Source organism: Notamacropus eugenii, chromosome 5 (assembly GCF_028372415.1).
Source record: "Notamacropus eugenii isolate mMacEug1 chromosome 5, mMacEug1.pri_v2, whole genome shotgun sequence".
Classification (NCBI taxonomy): domain Eukaryota; kingdom Metazoa; phylum Chordata; class Mammalia; order Diprotodontia; family Macropodidae; genus Notamacropus; species Notamacropus eugenii.
In genome coordinates, this window is record NC_092876.1 from 64,387,886 (window position 1) to 64,405,051 (window position 17,166).

General features: G+C 40.8%; 1 protein-coding gene across 1 annotated transcript; it reads left to right on the forward strand.

The window, feature by feature from the left end:
* The first annotated feature begins 9,449 nt into the window (after positions 1-9,449).
* PNRC2 (proline rich nuclear receptor coactivator 2) lies at positions 9,450-15,138 on the forward strand. The gene is made up of 3 exons (XM_072609307.1): positions 9,450-10,137; positions 11,779-11,968; positions 12,616-15,138. The coding sequence occupies exon 3, from the start codon at positions 12,634-12,636 to the stop codon at positions 13,051-13,053; it is 420 nt and encodes a 139-aa protein (XP_072465408.1). The 5' UTR covers positions 9,450-10,137; positions 11,779-11,968; positions 12,616-12,633; the 3' UTR covers positions 13,054-15,138.
* Positions 15,139-17,166: the final 2,028 nt, after the last annotated feature.

The following is a 17,166-nucleotide window of genomic DNA, read 5'->3' on the forward strand; positions in this document are numbered from 1 at the left end:
ATCCCTAAAGTCAATTTAACAATTCACCTCTAGCACTTGAGGTAGGTACTCCCCTGGGCCTAGAGGAAAGTTACCTGAGTGAAGTCATAGTAGGTTATGGAGCATGCTTCCGCAGTTGACTTCACTATCAGAAGGCAAAACCACATATATGTAGTAGACGGGTATGACTGGGTCTTATGACCATGAATTGGTTGTTTGTTAAATAGCTGGGTCTACTAGCTGGCCAGAAGAATGGAAGTGTGTTTGTGTATACAGTTTGTGTACAAGTTAGACCAAGAGGAAAGGAAATGGATTCACAGCCATCGGCGAATGCCTTCAATACCTCTGAGATAGTGACTCAAGAGGAAAGTGACTGCTGTCATTATGAAGCAAATCAAATATTTTGTGCCTGATAAATTCTCCTACTCACAAAGCTGAGGTAGTTTCATTTTAACCTTGTTTATTCAGAAGCTGATTTTTGGTTCTGGGGAGTATGCTGGCTTTGAATGTTTCATTAACACTGGGGATGTTTTGGTTATATAATTTGGTTGATATTTTTTTCTCAGTTCCACATTTGCACTGAAGGTGGACAATCCAGCTTACATCTTAATTTTGTAAAAAACTCCAACAAACCATGAACACGGAAGGCATACACAATAGGGAACATGTATGGCCATAGGAAAAAATAATAATATGAAGTATCATTTATATAGTACTATTATGTGCCAGGCACTGTACTGAGCACTTTATAATTATTATCTTATTTCATTCTCACAACAATCCTGCGAGAGAGGGACTTTTATTATCCCCATTTTATAGATGAAAAAACTGAGGCAAACAGACTCGAGCAGGGTCACACAGCTAGTATCTGAGGCTGAATTTGAACTTGGGTCTTCCTGACTCCAGGAACAATGGTTGGTTGTTGTGCTTCATTCTCAGAGAGGACCAAAATGACATCACCGCACTAGAGTTAAATTTCAGTGTGTCCTACCGTGGCCAATCAGACCAATTTGAGCTCGGAATGTTCTACCACAGTTTGAGCACAAAGAATCCGTGTGAACATTTGGGGTGGATTCTCTAAATTTGTGCATCTTTTGTTTCTTTTGAGCTACTCAATTCTGTTTTGCTCAAAGAGCATGGCACTTTCTTTGTGGGCATACCATGCTGAGCAGTCTTGTCTCAGTGTCTCTGTCACACAATCAATTCCAAAATTCTTGAGAGAGGTCTTGAAAGTGTCCTTGTATGGATTCTTCTGACCACTGTGTGAACACTTGCCCTGTCTGAGATCTCCACAAAATAGTCTTTTTGGCCAGTGTACATTTCAGGAACCCAAAGGGGTCAGGGCACATATATCGACACATGTATGGCCAAGGCACATGCATGGTCAGTGCAACACTCATCTTGTACGAGGTAGAATGTTTATCTATAAAAACCAAACCAAACAAACAAAACAAGTCGGGAGGCAGGGTGGTCTTTGGTGATTCTACTTTCAGCTAGGCTAGAAAATTTCAGGAAAAATCATCTGATTGTGAGTCTCTGTCCTTGAAATCTATATTGGGAATTCTGTAAAAAAACACACCAAACCAAACCTTTCAAACCTCCAGGAGCTGTATAGGGAGTTGATACAGGAGGTTAGTGATGGAGAAAATAAGGCTCAGAGAAGTGAGATGACTTGCCCAAGGTTACTTGGGGGTGGGGAGGGGAGTTTGAACCCTCTGGTCTGACTCCAAACTCACAGGGCAGTCCACAATTAGGGTTGTTGGTAGATAAATTCTGAGTTGGAAGGGACCTCTGAGGGTATTTACTTTTTTCAAGATTCTCTTTGATCAATAAGTAAATAAAGTTGGGCAAAAACAAAAAGACCAGATACAATACCTGGACCATATGCTCCCCTCAATTATGCATAAACCGCCAGGGACAAACAAACCCCTTGACTTTTGTGCTGAATTCTGTGCCCTCCAGTTGCTTTTTGGTATTCCGGGACAAGGATTACTTAGTAAGTGTCTACAATTAGTCGGCACGTGGGACATAAGATAATCGAAAAAATAATCTCTGCCTGAAGGAAATTGACCTACTGAGAGTTGTGGTACAGATAAGCCAATATGAAAGAGAGCTTAAATAGCATCGATCTCAGGAGTGCAGAGACCTAAGAGCAGAGGAGAGTGGGCAAAGTTTCTGCGGTAGATGACAGCTGAGGGGGGTCCTTTCTGTTTAATGTTCTATCTACCTGACTCTGGGCTTAATATGGATTAGTCTCTGTAATGGCAGCTGGCTTTTAATATTACCCCCATCTCTCTGACATCAAGGAAGGAGTTCTTCACCTTTTTGGTGTTGTGGGTGTAGCGGTGCATGGAATCTCTGGTTGAATTTTTAGTGTGAGCATTTATAGCTTGGGAATTGGTAAATGATACAATTTAGGTTGTTATTCCTTAACCAGATTAAGAAAACAATAGGGAAAATGTAAATGATACAGCTTAAATGTAAAAGTGTGTTGTAGATGCACATTCAGGATGCATGCTTTTCACAGGCTGTTGGGAACTATGGACCCTTTCTAAGAATAATGTTTTCAAACACATAAAATAATATGCATAATATTACAAAGGAAATAATTTATATGGAAATTGTGTTGTTCAGTTGTGTCTGACTCTCTGAGAACCCATTTTTGGGTTTTCTTGGCAGAGATATTGGAGCCATTCACAATTTCCTTCTCCAGCTTATTTTATAGACCATGAAACTGAGGCAAACAGGTTAAGTGACTTGCCCAGGATCATGTAGTTAATAAGCATCTAAGGCCAGGTTTGAACTCAAGATAAGATGAGTCTCTTCCTGATTCCAGGCCCAGTGCTCTATGTTATGTTGAAATACAGTTGTCAAAATATTTTTTAAAAGACAAGTACACATGCTTCAGGTTAAAAACTTATGATTTTGTAATCTTTCATTTGAGTAAATCAAGTAATTAAGTTCCTTGAGAGCACAGAATGTTTTTTCCTATATTTTCTTTTTTGCTCCAGGGGGTCTAGTTAATACTATGTTGGCTGTTGTCAGGAAGACCTGCTGTTTCGGACAGTAGGAGCTGTGCCATTCTGGATGAGTGACTTAATCAATTTATGACTTAGCTTCCTCTTCTGTTGAATAAGTGGGCTCATTTTCCATGGCCTCTAAGATCCCTTCCACTCTAAATCTAAGAACATATGATCAGTGAGATCCTTGTCCCTGGTAAGGTTTAATAAATATCTATAGAACTGAATTGAATTGGTTGGCCATGGTACTTGTAGTCCTTCACACTTTAGTGTGAATTGCTTTGATCAGCAGTACGATTAAGATCACTTTTAATGGGTCAGGTCAAAGAGCTAGGAGAAAGAGGAGGAGAACCAGAATCTGAGTTAGAGCCCTGTGTTGAGCAATGAACTCCGTGGTCCCTTTCTCAGTGTGGGCACGTTCTCTCTTGGGCACGTGGGTATCAGGGGAATCAAGAGGACTGCATTTTATCATACCTCCCTCTCCATGGTCAGCTCCCTCCCTGGCTGGTCTTGTGATCCAGCTTTGTGACTCTAGGGCAAGTCATTTCCTTCTCTGAGTATTAGTTTCCTCATTCATAAATAGAGGGGGACTGAACTAGAGATGACAATAGATTTAGAACAGCAAAGGACCTCAGAAGTCAATGAAGCACATATCCTTATTTTAGAGTTGAGGAAACTCTGGCTCAGAAATTTTAACTGAGTTGCCCAAGGCCACACAGACAGTCAGTAGCTGAGCTATATATATAATACCACTGGAATAGACAATGATACGATAAAATGAGTAGAATAATGTTTCACAGGATCAGTGTTGCAGAGCTGGGACATGTTATGATTTATCTAAATCAAAGTCATCATTTTGTAGAGGAAACAGACCTGGAGATTCCCAATATCATACATTGTTCCAATTGCCCAGTGTCACACAGCTCATTAGCATTCCTACTAAGATCAAGTACTCCCCCCAAACATTATAGGTACTTACATAATTTGTAATTTTCTTTTTCTTTCTATCTTATTTTCCAGTGGAATAAGATCTGAGTATTTGAGTCCTGAGCCACTTTCACTGGCAACAACTTTCTTGAATCCCTTAAGATTCTGACTAGACTCACCCAGAGTTACGTATCAATCCGTGGAACAATTCACCTAATTAAGGATGTTTCAACAATCTACTTCCTGCTTTGAACAAAGGTAACTTTGAAATAATTATCTCTGCCTAGATTTGTGAGAGACTTGTCATGGGAGAAACATTTGCTTTCTGAGCTCACATGGTAGTTAACTGTTGCCAAAATATATTTGCTGTTGTTGTTTAGCCATTTTATAGTCATTCAAACTCTTTATGACCCCATTTTGGGTTTTCTTGGCAAAGATACTGAAATGGTTTGCCTTTTTTTTTTCTTCATCTCATTTTGAAGGTGGGGAGCTGAGGCAAACAGGGTTAAGTGACTTTACCACAATGCGACTTTATCACAACTATAGTGACCCAAACCTAGTGATTATGCTCAAGCATAGTTACAGGTCTCAGAGAAAATTGTAAACCTGAACAATCATTAGGATTCTAATAAAGTTTCTTAGAAGCAAAATTATATTGGAGTGACAGAAATAACTATTTCACATATCACAGTCTTATATAGTCCTCTTAGGCTATAAAAGTTAAAGAAAAGACAGGTTTCCAATAGCATACTTCCTTCAATGTCATAAAAGTTAAAGAAATTTAATGAGTCATAATCTCATAAATCCCCTAAGGAAACAAACTTTGTCAAACATGCTCTATAGGTAATCTGAATCAGTTACAGATTAAACTCCATTTAAGGGGTTCACAAATAGGTTGAGTCAGAGACACTTGTGATTCTTCCTGTAGCTTCTCCTCTAAGGAATGTTTAAGGCCTTAAGTAAATTTTCACAACCAGCCAGTTCAACCACCTCTCAATTATTATTTAACTTTCCCTTAACATTATTATTTCATGATTCAGGTTTTGGTCAGGTGAGGTTAATATTAACTGAAGACAGGTTTTTAGTCAATAAAAATTTGCAGGAAGAATGGCCCTGAGCCTGGAATAACAGTAATTAATAAAAGGAAATAAAAAAATCCCATTACAGATCCAAGGAGAAAAAAAAGGGAAAGATTCTTGGAGATTAAAAAGAATTTCTTTCTCTTCAGGCTTTTAAGTTTAATCATATTTGGTCAAATCATCCAATACTTATTACTTCAAAGAAACATAATTCAATAAACTATTCCTATGTACCTATTTAAAGCATTGTGCTTTGCACGAGGGATGCTTAGGTTGGGAATCCATGACAAATGAAGGCTTAGCATAGTGAAGAAAGAACTAGCAAAGACTTCAGTTATCTGAAGGGCTGCCAAATAGAAGACAGAATAAATTTGCTGTTTGATCTCCAAAGGTAAAATACTTATGAGTGAAGTAAGTGGCATCACAGGTACCCAGCCTTCCCCAAGGCTTTAAGGTTTGCAAAATGCTTTACTTTGATCTTCATAATAACCCAGGGACATAAGTGCTACTATTATCTTCAGTTCACAGATGAGGAAATTGAGACACAGAGAGGTTAAGTGACTTTCCTAGGATCATACAGCCAGCAAATGTCTGAAGCAAGGTATGCATTTAGGTCTTCTTGACTTTAAATCTAACACTGTCCCTTGCTAACAATCAGAGCAGTCCCAAAGTAGAAAATGGCAGCTAGTATGAATACATAAATATGTGTGTTCATCCTTTGTTGCTGAAGACCATGCCATCAGTAAGATAATGACATGACTTGCACTTGACTTTGCCTTTTTTTTTTTTGAGTGAGTGAGGGCTGTACAGGTCACCAGTCTCACTTCTCCTCCAGAGCCATATGAATCCAGTGACCAGATATTCATCAGGATGACTGGAGATGACCCAGGATGAGGCAATTGGGGTTAAGTGACTTGCCCAAGGTCACAGAGCTAGTGAGTGTCAAGTGTCTGAGGTGAGATTTGAACTCAGGTCCTCCTGACTCCTGCACTGCTGCTCTATCCACTGCACCACCTAGCTACTCCTAAATACATAAATATAAAGCTAGTATAAATATATAAAGATACATAAATATAAAGCTAGTATAAATATATAAAGAAGTTTGTCAAATCTATAAGAAGGTGAGTCATCCCTCAACTGATAAATGTCAAAGGATATGAACAGGTAGTTTTTCGGTGAAGGCATCCAAATAATTTATAGTCATATGAAAAAATGCTCTAAGTCATTATTGATTAGAGAAATACAAATTAAAACAACCTTGAGATATTAATATTATACCTGTCAGATTGGCTAAAATGATAGAAGGGGAAAGTGACAAATGCTGGAGGGGATCAGGAAGAATTGGGATTTTAATTCATTGCGGGTGGATCTGTGAACTGGTCCAACAATTTTGGAGAGAGATTTGGAATTATGCCTAAAGAGTTATTAAACTGCACCTTATACCTTTTGACCCAGCATTCCCACTACTAGGTCTATTTCCAAAGATGATCAAGGAAAAAGGAAAATACCTATATATTCTAAAATATTTACAGCAGCTCTCTTTGTGGTGGCAAAGAACTGGAAATTGCAGGGATACCTGTTGTTGACCTGAAAACTTGGTTAAAGAAAAGGCAACAGGCTAAAGGCATACATTTTAGGATTAATTAATCAAACAATTCCCTATTAAAGAAAATGGTAACATAATGCATTATGGAGTCAGAAAAATATTCTGACTGCCTGGTACAGAAATCTTCTGGCTTATATACATTTTACCTTGAGAAAGGAACTCAGTTGGACAAATTGTAAATTTATTAAGACAAGACAATTAACAAAGTAGCGTGGGTTGGGATTTATGATCCCAAGCTGAGTTTCCTTTCTGTAGCATATATCTCTGTGACATAAGATAAGGAGAAAATCTCATCACTCTGATGGCAGGTATCCTACTGACACAGAAAAGGGTACCTTTAACACAGTTTCAATTGAAATTACAACCCAGGACATCTGTGTTTTTCCTGTTCACTAAGATGCCAGGAGAAGGGTCCGGTAAGGAAGTTACTAAGTCAGCCCATTTGCCTCACTGAGGCATTATCTGAATTTACTCTAGATAACAAAAGAGACCATTAGGTCCAGACTCCTCTTAATTCAAGCTCTGGCCCTTATTAAAGTCTAAAATTTATATTAAATATTATCACTGTCAATTGAGGAATGGCTAAACAAATTATGGTATATGTTCATGATGGAATATTACTCTGCTATAAGAAAGGATGAGCTGAATGATTTTTAGAAAAGCATAGAGAAACCTCCACAAAATAAAAAAAGAGTGAAATGAGCAGAGCCAAGAGAACATTGTATACAGTAACAAAAGTTTGAAGAACAACTTTGAGCAACCAATTCATTCTATTATAAATACCCAAATTAACCACAAAATCCAGTGAAGGAAGATGCTGTTTGCAACCAGAAAAAAAAACCTCACACACACACATACACACACACAGATTTGTGTTTAATGGTAGACATTGAAGTTTGGGGGGGAGGAAAAAGAGGGTTATATGATAACTTTGTTGTATATTTAAAAGGAATAGCAAATTGTACATAATGGATTTATAATTTCAGGGGCAATCCTCTGTTTTTCTATCCAACTTTGTTATGGAAATGTTTGTTTTATTTCTTAAGTTCAGGATAAAATAAACAAATAAAAAAACAGAAAGGAATAGCGTAGCTAGAGGTACAACGGATGAAGTGTGTAGTCTGGAAGCAGGAAGACTCATCTTCCTGAGCTGTGTGACTCTGGGCAAATCACTTGACCCTGTTTGCTTCAGTTTCCTCATCTGTAAAATGAGTTGGAGAAGCTAGTGGCAAATAACATTCAGTATCTTTGCCAAATGGGGTCATGAATAGTCAAACTTGATCGAAAAATGACCAAAACAGTAGGATGGGCTATTTCAGAGTTATGGGCTTACATATATTGCTTGAGTTTCCCCTCCCTGGGGATCCTGCTCAGACCTTATTAGACTGATTCCCTGCCATCTCTGAGATTCAGTGATTCTGTCTCCAACATCTGCACATAAAACATATTTAATAAATGTTTGCTCCCTTCCCCTTCCTTCTTCAAATCCTATGAATGGATTTAATTCTCTTTTAGCTACCTAGAGACCTTGGATCCATCTTGTGTCCAATTGAGCATTTGTTCCATTGGATAAACTTGAATCTCCCAAGACCACACAGCTGGTGAATGACAGAGAGGGAGGCAGTTTAGAGGTCATCTAGTTCCTCTCATTTTACAGAAGAAAAAGTGAGGTTAAGTGGCTTATCCAAAGTCACATAGGTGATAAGAGAAGGAAGTATCCTGCATCCTAAGACTCTAGGTTCAGGCCTATTCCTTTTGCAATACCGAGTCATTTCTATTGAGAGGGATTCTTAATTACAGGTCAGACTAAATACCCTTTGGAGGTCCCTTCCAACTCAGAATTTATCTACCAACAACCCTAATTATGGAATGCAGTATGAATTTAGAGTCAGAACAAGGGGTTCAAACTTCCTGCCCCCCGCCCCTCAGTAACCTGGGGCAAGTCATCTCACTTCTCTAGGTCTCATTTTCTCCATCATTAATATGGGGATGATACTTGGTGAACTTTTCTTATTAAATTCAGGAGAAAAGTGAGCCTGAGGAAAGAGGCAGAGGCAGCAGCTGCTAGCTCCCTCTTTGTCTCTGCCCTAAGTCTCCTTTGCAGTGGTGGGGCACATTCTGTTGCCATTCATCCATCAATCGACCAACAAATAATTGTTAAGCCCCTTTTATGAGATGGAGATACAAAAGCTAAGTGAAAAAAAAAAAGGAAACAGTCCCTGTCATCAAAGAATTTCTATAGTGGAGGGCTGTATATTTTATCTGTATTTTATGAAGTAGGCACTTCATAAATGATTTCTTATGATCATGAGGATGTTATGGCTATATACAGAATAAATACAGTCTTGGTGCAGTTTAAAGCTTTAACAGCTTAAAACTTATGGGACACTCTGTATACTATAAAATCCAAGATAGTTGTGTTTTTGGAGGGACGTGGGCACTACTAGCCAGAAAGAGAGATGCAATTTTCTGAATTTAAATTTTCATTAAAAAAAATTCTGAATTTGACACTCTAAATAAGCACATCTTCATATATAAACAAGGAGGATTATATGTGAAATTATGACTCTTCGTTACATGGTTTGCTTTTTCAAAAAAGGGCATAGAATCATTCCAAAAGGTTACTTTCAAGGCATTCCTACTTGTCTATCTCCGGGAAAAAAATTTTAAAATTACGTTACAAAAAAAAAAAAATGAACGAACCTTTAGTGCCCCTCCCATTTTCCCTGGGGGGAGGGGGAGAAAAAGAAAATTAAATCCTTGCAACAAATATATACAATGTGGCAAAACTGTCGCGTTGCACTTTTCTTGGCATTAAAAATTGCTTCAATGTTCATCTTTTCTTTTTTGGGAAGTGAGTGGGTGGGTAGGCAACATTGTTTCCACTTTCTCCATTCTCCCCACCCTCAGCCCGCTAACCCCCGAGGGGGAGAAGAAAAGACAAATACGCAGAGCCAAGACAGACAAATCCATCCAGCTGCCAAGTCCAAGAATGCACGCCTCCTTCCGCGCCCGGCGTCCATCCCCCGACCAGAGCCCCAGCGCAGCAGGGAGCCGCTGGGTCTGCCCCGCCGAGCGCCGAAGCTGCAGCCTGTGAATGACTCTTCCCGTCGTGCCCCTCAGAGGGAGCATTTCAAACTCTCAGCCACAACAACAATCCGCCCCCGCCTCCGCAGCCATAACTAGCAACAGGAGAGAGCTGCGGTCCCATTGGCTGAAAGAGGCATCGCCGCGCTCCCATTGGTCCACAGGAAAGCCTCCTTCCCATTGGTCGAGAGCGACAGCTCCGTGCGTCCATTGGCTAGCAGCACTCCAAGCCCCGCTCCGGGGCGGGGATTCCGCCATTTTGTCTGGGGTGGCGGAAGGAGGAGGTGGAAGAAGGCGGTGGCGCTGGGAAGGGTGGGAGCAGCTGGTCTTCGCGCCTCTGTTTAGTTCGGTTCGGTCTGGTCCGGTGCCGTGTGGTCCGCGCGCTCGCCCACTCGCCGTTTCTCGAGGAGGGGCCTCCGTCTCGAGGAGCTCGGAGTCGGTGAGTGGAGCCGGGGCAGCCGCCATGTTGTGTGGAGGTCGGAGTGCGCCTTTGTTGGGGGACACGCGGAGCCTGGGGCGCCTCCTTCCGGCTCCGGGGAGGGGGCGGTCTGGAAGCGCCTTGGGCGCCCTAAAGCCCCATCTGGATAGTGAGACTGGGGACCCTCCCGCCTCCGCACCTTTGCCCTTGCCGTGCCCTCTCGGCCTCTTCCCCTGCCCAGCCCACCCAATCTTATAAAGCCCGTTGCCGGGTCACCCCCTGGCTGGGCTTGATCTGCACGCGTCCCCTGGAGCGTTGAGTGTGAGTACCTTCTGCCCCTGGCTAATTATGACCACTGGGGTCCTACCTTACCTTCTGCCCCAAATCTGATTCTTATGCTAATAATCAGTTTTCTCCAATTTACCTTGATCTATTGTTTGCTATGGGTGCGCCGACCCCTGGTCTGCTATTGATGGTCCGACCTCTGGAGACCTGCTTTTGTCCTTTATAAAGTCTTGTTGATTCGGCTGATTTTACCAACTTCCGTCTCATTGGATCCACGCCCCAACCTTGGGAGACTGGAGCTGTTATTAATTAGTGGGCCCCATTTCTCTTTTTATTTTAAACAAACCATTATTTATTTTTAGCGTTTATTTTAAAATGGAGTTCCAAATTCTCCCCTTCCTGACTACCTCTCTTATCAATACCCCTTCCCCATTTTTACAGATAAAGAAACTGAGGTCAAGTGACCCCAGGGTCACAGAACTAGGAAGTATCCGAGGCTGAATTGGAATTCGGGTTTTCCATTCTTTGGGTCCAATGTTCTATTCACCGCGCTCCCAACTTGCGCAGTATTAGGCTAAATAAATGACTGGTGCCTCGGGGGAAGGCTGAGCCACCCACCCCCCAACGCCAAGGGAATGGTCCCTGGGAGCAGCCTGAGAGATCCAGGAAAATGAAGCTTCCTGGAGTTTCATAGATTATGGTGGAATTGATTTTACCCAGAGACCTGTGCAGTTTCGACTTTTGATTGAATTTGAGATTGTTATTTGTATGGAAAGTGGCCTTTACCTAACCTTTGAAAAGACCGGGGCACTTTGATAACAAAGGAAACATTTTCATAATGGAGAATGGAGTGGGATGTGGGGTCTTGCAGTTACACAGTAGCTGTAGCTTTTTGAGAGATGGTGTTATTTTGCAGGAAGTCAGTTCACATTCTCTCCCCTGGGAGAAAATGCAATTAATTAACAGACTCTTTGAAAAGTATCTGTGAGCAGTAGTGGATACACGTTGTAACAGTTTTTATTTCCATTGATCTGACTTAGTCTCACCTATCAGAGCTAGAAGGCCCGTTCCAGGTCATATTGGCCCAGCCCTATTATTTTCAGATTAAGGGAAGTAATTTGGCCAAGGTCACCCACACAGCCAGTGATGCAACGGACTCCACTGAGTCTATTTCCTGATCTCTAGAGTCGGGCGCATTTTACATTTCACGTTGCTGCTCCTTCAGAATTTGTAACATAAAATACTTCACTGTTTAAAGGCAAGTTCAGGCTTGCAAACTGAGCATCTAAAATGAATGCCCCTCTTAAAACTCAAGATAGTGGTCACCCTTCTGTGGTCTGATTGCCTTCCTTGTAATTGCTTTTTGTCTGTTTGTAGCTGGGACTTCTCCCCCCAACCTGGGTGCCGAGGAGACTCCGATGTTGAACTCAGCAGATCAGCCCATGAAAACTTCCATACTCAGACAAAGAAACAGATCTGGCAGAAAACAACACTTGTTATCCTGGGCCTGGCAGCAAGGAAGAAGACAAGTGGTGGAAATCTTACAGTCTGCAAAGCAGACAGAAAGGTATGAAGGGAAAGCATGAAGCCAACCTGTGTTGAGGTGGGCTCAGTAATTCTATGTTAGCTTGGTTTTGAATTGAAGAAAGGATTGAGCCTTTGTAAAGACATTGTTTAAACTTTAAGTATGCGGAAAATAAATTTTTTTGAGATCTGATATCAGAACAGGCTTCTTGAACTTAGGAATTTAGGTAGCTGATAACTTTAAAGTGGGGCAGCTAGGTGGTGCAGTGGATAGAGTATCAGTGCAGGAGTCAGGAGGACCTGAGTTCAAATCTCACCTCAGACACTTGACACTCACTAGCTGTGTGACCTTAACCCCACTTGCTTCATCCTGAGTCATGTCCAATCATCCTGATGAATATCTGGTCCCTGGATTTAGAAGACACTTTGGAGGAGAAGTGAGGCTGGTGACCTGCACAGCCCTCCCTCACTCAAAACAAAGTCAAGTGCAAGTCATGTCATTACTTCTCTCTGATAGCATGGTCTTTGTCAATGAAGGATGAACACACACACACACACACACACACACACACACACACACACACAACTTTAAAGTACATGCAAAATTGGTGATTTTTTTAAAACTTTAATTCTTTGTGACCTTTTTGAATGACCTGTTGTCTGCACTTTTTCTTCCTTGCTTTTTTCAAGGTGACATAGAAGCTGGAGATGGGTGGTGGAGAGAGATTCAACATTCCAGTTTCCCAGTCTAGAAATGTTAGTAAGAACCAGCAACAGCAGCTTAATAGGCAAAAGAACAAGGCTCAGAATTCCCAGATGAAGAATGTTCATAAGAAGAAAGAAAGAGGACATTCCTGTAATTCACCTGCAGTTGCATGGCAAGCTGTACAAAGTGGGAAGAATGGGCATTTCCCAAATAATCAAAACTGGAATTCCAGCTTAGGGAGTTCCACTTTATTTTTGAAATCCCAAACTAATCAGAACTATGCTGGAGCCAAATTTAGTGAGCCCCCATCACCAAGTGTTCTGCCTAAACCTCCCAGCCACTGGGTTCCAGTTTCCTTGAATCCTTCTGATAAAGAAATAATGACCTTTCAACTGAAAACCTTACTTAAAGTCCAGCTGTGATGTGAGATAATCAGATTACTGGTATTTAAATGTTCAAGGTTTCAGGTATTGGAGAGGAACAAATTAGTATTTGTTCCTAAACACAAAAACTAAATGGCTAGAGAATTTGTCTTTCATTTGTATAGAGCGGGTGGCAACTGTGGGTAATACTTGATGTAAAATTTCATCATGCTTGTGTGTGTGTGTGTGTGCGTGTGTGTGTGTGTGTGTGTGTGTGTGTGTGTGTGTGTGTGTGTGTGTGTGTGTGTGTGTGTGTTTGTGAGGGAGCGCTTGCATCGCCTCTGACTAAGGAGATATATGGCAGCATTACTTGGTAGTTTGAAATCAGTTACTTAGAGTATTTGGGCTTGATGTCAACTGTTCTTTTTGAATAGCAGCTCTTCCAAGTTTTGAACTTGAAATCATGGTTTAAATTGTAAAGGGGGATTTGTGGTATAGACTCATGGGCTTTTCTTAATTAGGGAAAGAAATTTTTGTATTATGTTTCTAGGCAAAAATAATAGTTCAGTGAACATTTATTGTGAGACAACAATAGACTTGTTATTTTTAGAAAATAAGCTAAAACCATTTCTGTTTCACTTTGGCTGGGATAAACGACTGGTTGAATACCAGCCATTTGTAACGGAATAGCAAACTGTACTGCCAAATCATATGTGAGCTTTCTGGAATAATGGTGTATGATAGGAATCCTTCCTTGGCAATGAACGAATTAAGGTTGGATTAATGTTTAAGGCTGCACATGGAGAGGGATGCTAGTCAACAAGGTGATGCTGGAATCAAAGGGACTTGTGGTTGATGATGGCATACAGAGGAAGGATTGAGGTTGAGTAGGGCAGAGAACATTGTCCTATTACCTGCCTCATCCCTCGGGGGTAACTGACTTTTGTAGAGGAGATATGCCAGATTTTCTAGGATACCCATTCTTTCTCAGTTGCTCGTGGTCAGGAACTACATGGGGCATGCCCTCAGGTACACACATAGGGACAGACAAAAGTATTGTTTTTTTTGTCAGGAGAATGTACCAAAAGCTTCTTAAAGATATTATAATCTTTATTCAATATTTGGCATCTTTTGAACAGTTTTCAAAATGAAAACTGTTGAAAAAAGGCACTGAGAAAAAGGCTGACAAAATTGGTATGGCCTCAAATAGGAGAATTCTCTGAGAATTTTAAAGTAGGGTAAGGTTGTAAATGACCTAGGAAAGAGAGAGCCATGTAAATAAATGTAAATCTTGTAGCATATGTAAAATTTTGCTGACATATTCTTCGAAGAGTATTTTTAATACAAAATTGCTGAATGTAAGGCAGACCATGGACCGAACTAAGACATGGCCTGATTTTAAAGGGATCAAAATATTTTTTTTAAAAGAAGCAGCATCCTTGCCCTAAGTTGCTTGCCAGTGCACATACATGTTAGATTGAGTTCTGAACTGTATTGCAAGAGACTTTTAACTTAGGACTATTAGGAAAAAACTAGAACTGTGAAAGCTGCTGAGACTCAGTAGTGCTCTTATTTTGAACACAAAGGGATGTTGGATAAGAATACTATTAAAACAGGCCTAATTATTTTTTCAAAAAACCAAAAAAAAAAAAAGAGTCAACAATTAGATGATTTTAATTGAATGACAATCTTTTGCCAAAGGGTCCCTTCTCAAACAGAAAACAAGGTACTTCCTTTGGCTTTTTCCCATCAATGCGTCAAACTAAAGACTATTTACAAGATGATGGACTTTTTAAAGAAATGCAGGTGCTGTTATTTTTTAAGATTATGCAGTTACGATCCATATGAGCATTGATTTTTTAAAAACTCCAAATAGTAACCTAACAATGAATAAAGGGGAAAAAATTAGTATTTTAAAGCAGTAACTTGTCTAAGAAAATGTCTATACAAAAAAATGGCAGCTCCCTCCATGTTTACAGTTTTCTTTATAAAACTGGCATATGAATTGCATTTAAACTTTTCTCAATGGAAAAATATCTTAAGAACAGGTGTCCAAATAAATTTGGTGTTTAATCAACTTTTGTGAAATACTTATACGTATATGAATTTGAAACAAAACTGAAAATAAAACAATTCCTCCCCCAATGGCTTGGTTTCCTGTTTTTAAAAGTTGCTTAAATGTGCCAGACATGTGATAGCTTATTCTCAGTATTGATAGAAACACCACTGTTGGGGGTGGGGGTAAGAAAAGTTTAGGTAAGCAGTCCTCAAGTCACTTGAAGGCTAGCGGAGTTCACAAGCTGATCATCCCAGAGTGAGTGAAAATAGCCAACAACTTGAAATCAGCACGTAGACAGGTTCTTGCCTTTGTGAACTTGTTTCTGAAAAAGGAATGGGACAGGTCAGTCCATTCCTAAATTTTATGAAAGCCTGGCTTAGGTGTGACTGGCTTGGGAAGGTCAGAGAAGCTCCCTAGGTGTCTGGGCTACATCTCAAAAAAGTTATCCCTTGCAAATGAGTTCTGAATTACATTACCTGCTGGGGCAGATGGGGAGGTCATACTGTAAACAATCTAAGTGTAAAGAATGAAGGAGGATGCTTTGCAAGCCTGCAGCCAGGTTCTACCACCTCTCCATGGGGTACTGGGACAAAGACAGGAAATTCTCAGTCTTTCCTAGGGACTATCTTGCCTTGTGTTCCCAGTGCTTGGCAAGTGTGGTGCTATTGCTTGGTTAGTTTGACCTCAGCTATGTGCTGTAACTGTGAGACTCAAGGCCTTGTTTGCACTAAGCAAAAAGCTTGGGAGGTGGCTGAATATTTATTCCAAAAGCTTCTGAACTGACCAATTAAAGGTTAAGACAAGCCAGATTCTAGTCATTTTCCACTTTTGCTACCATTTTAATGTCACTCCAGTACCTCCTGTAAAAAATTTGAACTGGCATAAAGGATGGAATAGAAGGGTAGCGGTAAATGTTACAAAATTGTTCCCCCCCAAATAAAATAGCTTGAAGTAACAAGCCTGGCCTAGGGGGAAACCCTGGGAACCCGTTGGAAGACCTGGCTTCCAGCCTTGGTTCTGCTGACTTAGTTGTGTATCCTTGGTAAAGTTCCATCCCTTCGCTGAAATTTGGTTACGTTCAGTTGGCTCTGATGTCTTCCACAGCTAACAGACCTTACTGCTAGGAATTCCAAGGGAAAAAGGGTAGTAGAACCAGTCCAATGGAGAAAAATACTGAGATAGTCTTTGTGATGGGGGAGGCAGTGTAGTGCAGTGAGAATGGCTTGGGAATCACACCAAGTGTCAGAATTGGGAGACACCTCAGGGGTCACTAGCCAACCTCCAGTTTATGCAATGTTTCCAACAAGTGGTCAGGCTTCACTATCCAGCAGAGTAGGCTGACCTGGAAGCTCTCAAGTTCACTAGAGGTATTCCTGCAGAAGCTGGAGGATTCTTTATTGAGAATGTGGTAAAGGAGATTTTTGCTTAGGTTACCAGTTGAATTGGGCAGTTTACGTTCCTACAAGTGCTTTAAAGTTTCCAAAACATTTGGCACACACATTACCCAATTTGATCCTCATGGCAGCCGTTTTGAGGTGTAGGGTATGTATTTGGTGTTTCTTCCACTTTATAAACTGAAGTTTTCAGTGATTTGTTAAGTCACAGCTCTTGCCTCCAAATCCAGGACTTGTTCCATGACAACACTGCCCTTCCAAGATGACCTGGCAGCCTCTTTCCACTTTTGATTCTTTATGGACATGTGAAATCATGAATAAAAGACCTGAACCTCTCACCACTCCCTGCTTTACAGTCTTCAATGTATATACCATTTGGGATAAAACACAGCCCGAGCCTGGTCGCAGCTAAGGCCCTACATACAGTTCACCTCTCATCCATCTTTTCCCTCCAGAATTTGCACTCCTGCCAAACTGGTCTACTATTGGCAGATTCCCTTACAAAGAAACCTGTTTGCAAGGGAGCTCCAGCTCCACCTTTTGGGATTCCTGGTATCCAGCTAGCTTAGCTGTTATTTCCAAAAAAATATTTCCTAGTTACTTTCCTGTTAAGTGCTGCTTATTCCCCCCACCCCTCAGTTTTCATGGTTTGGCCAAACTGCCAAAATGGACTCCTCCCACTGGAGCAATCCAAGAAAAAGCAGTCTCTTTAGATGGTAC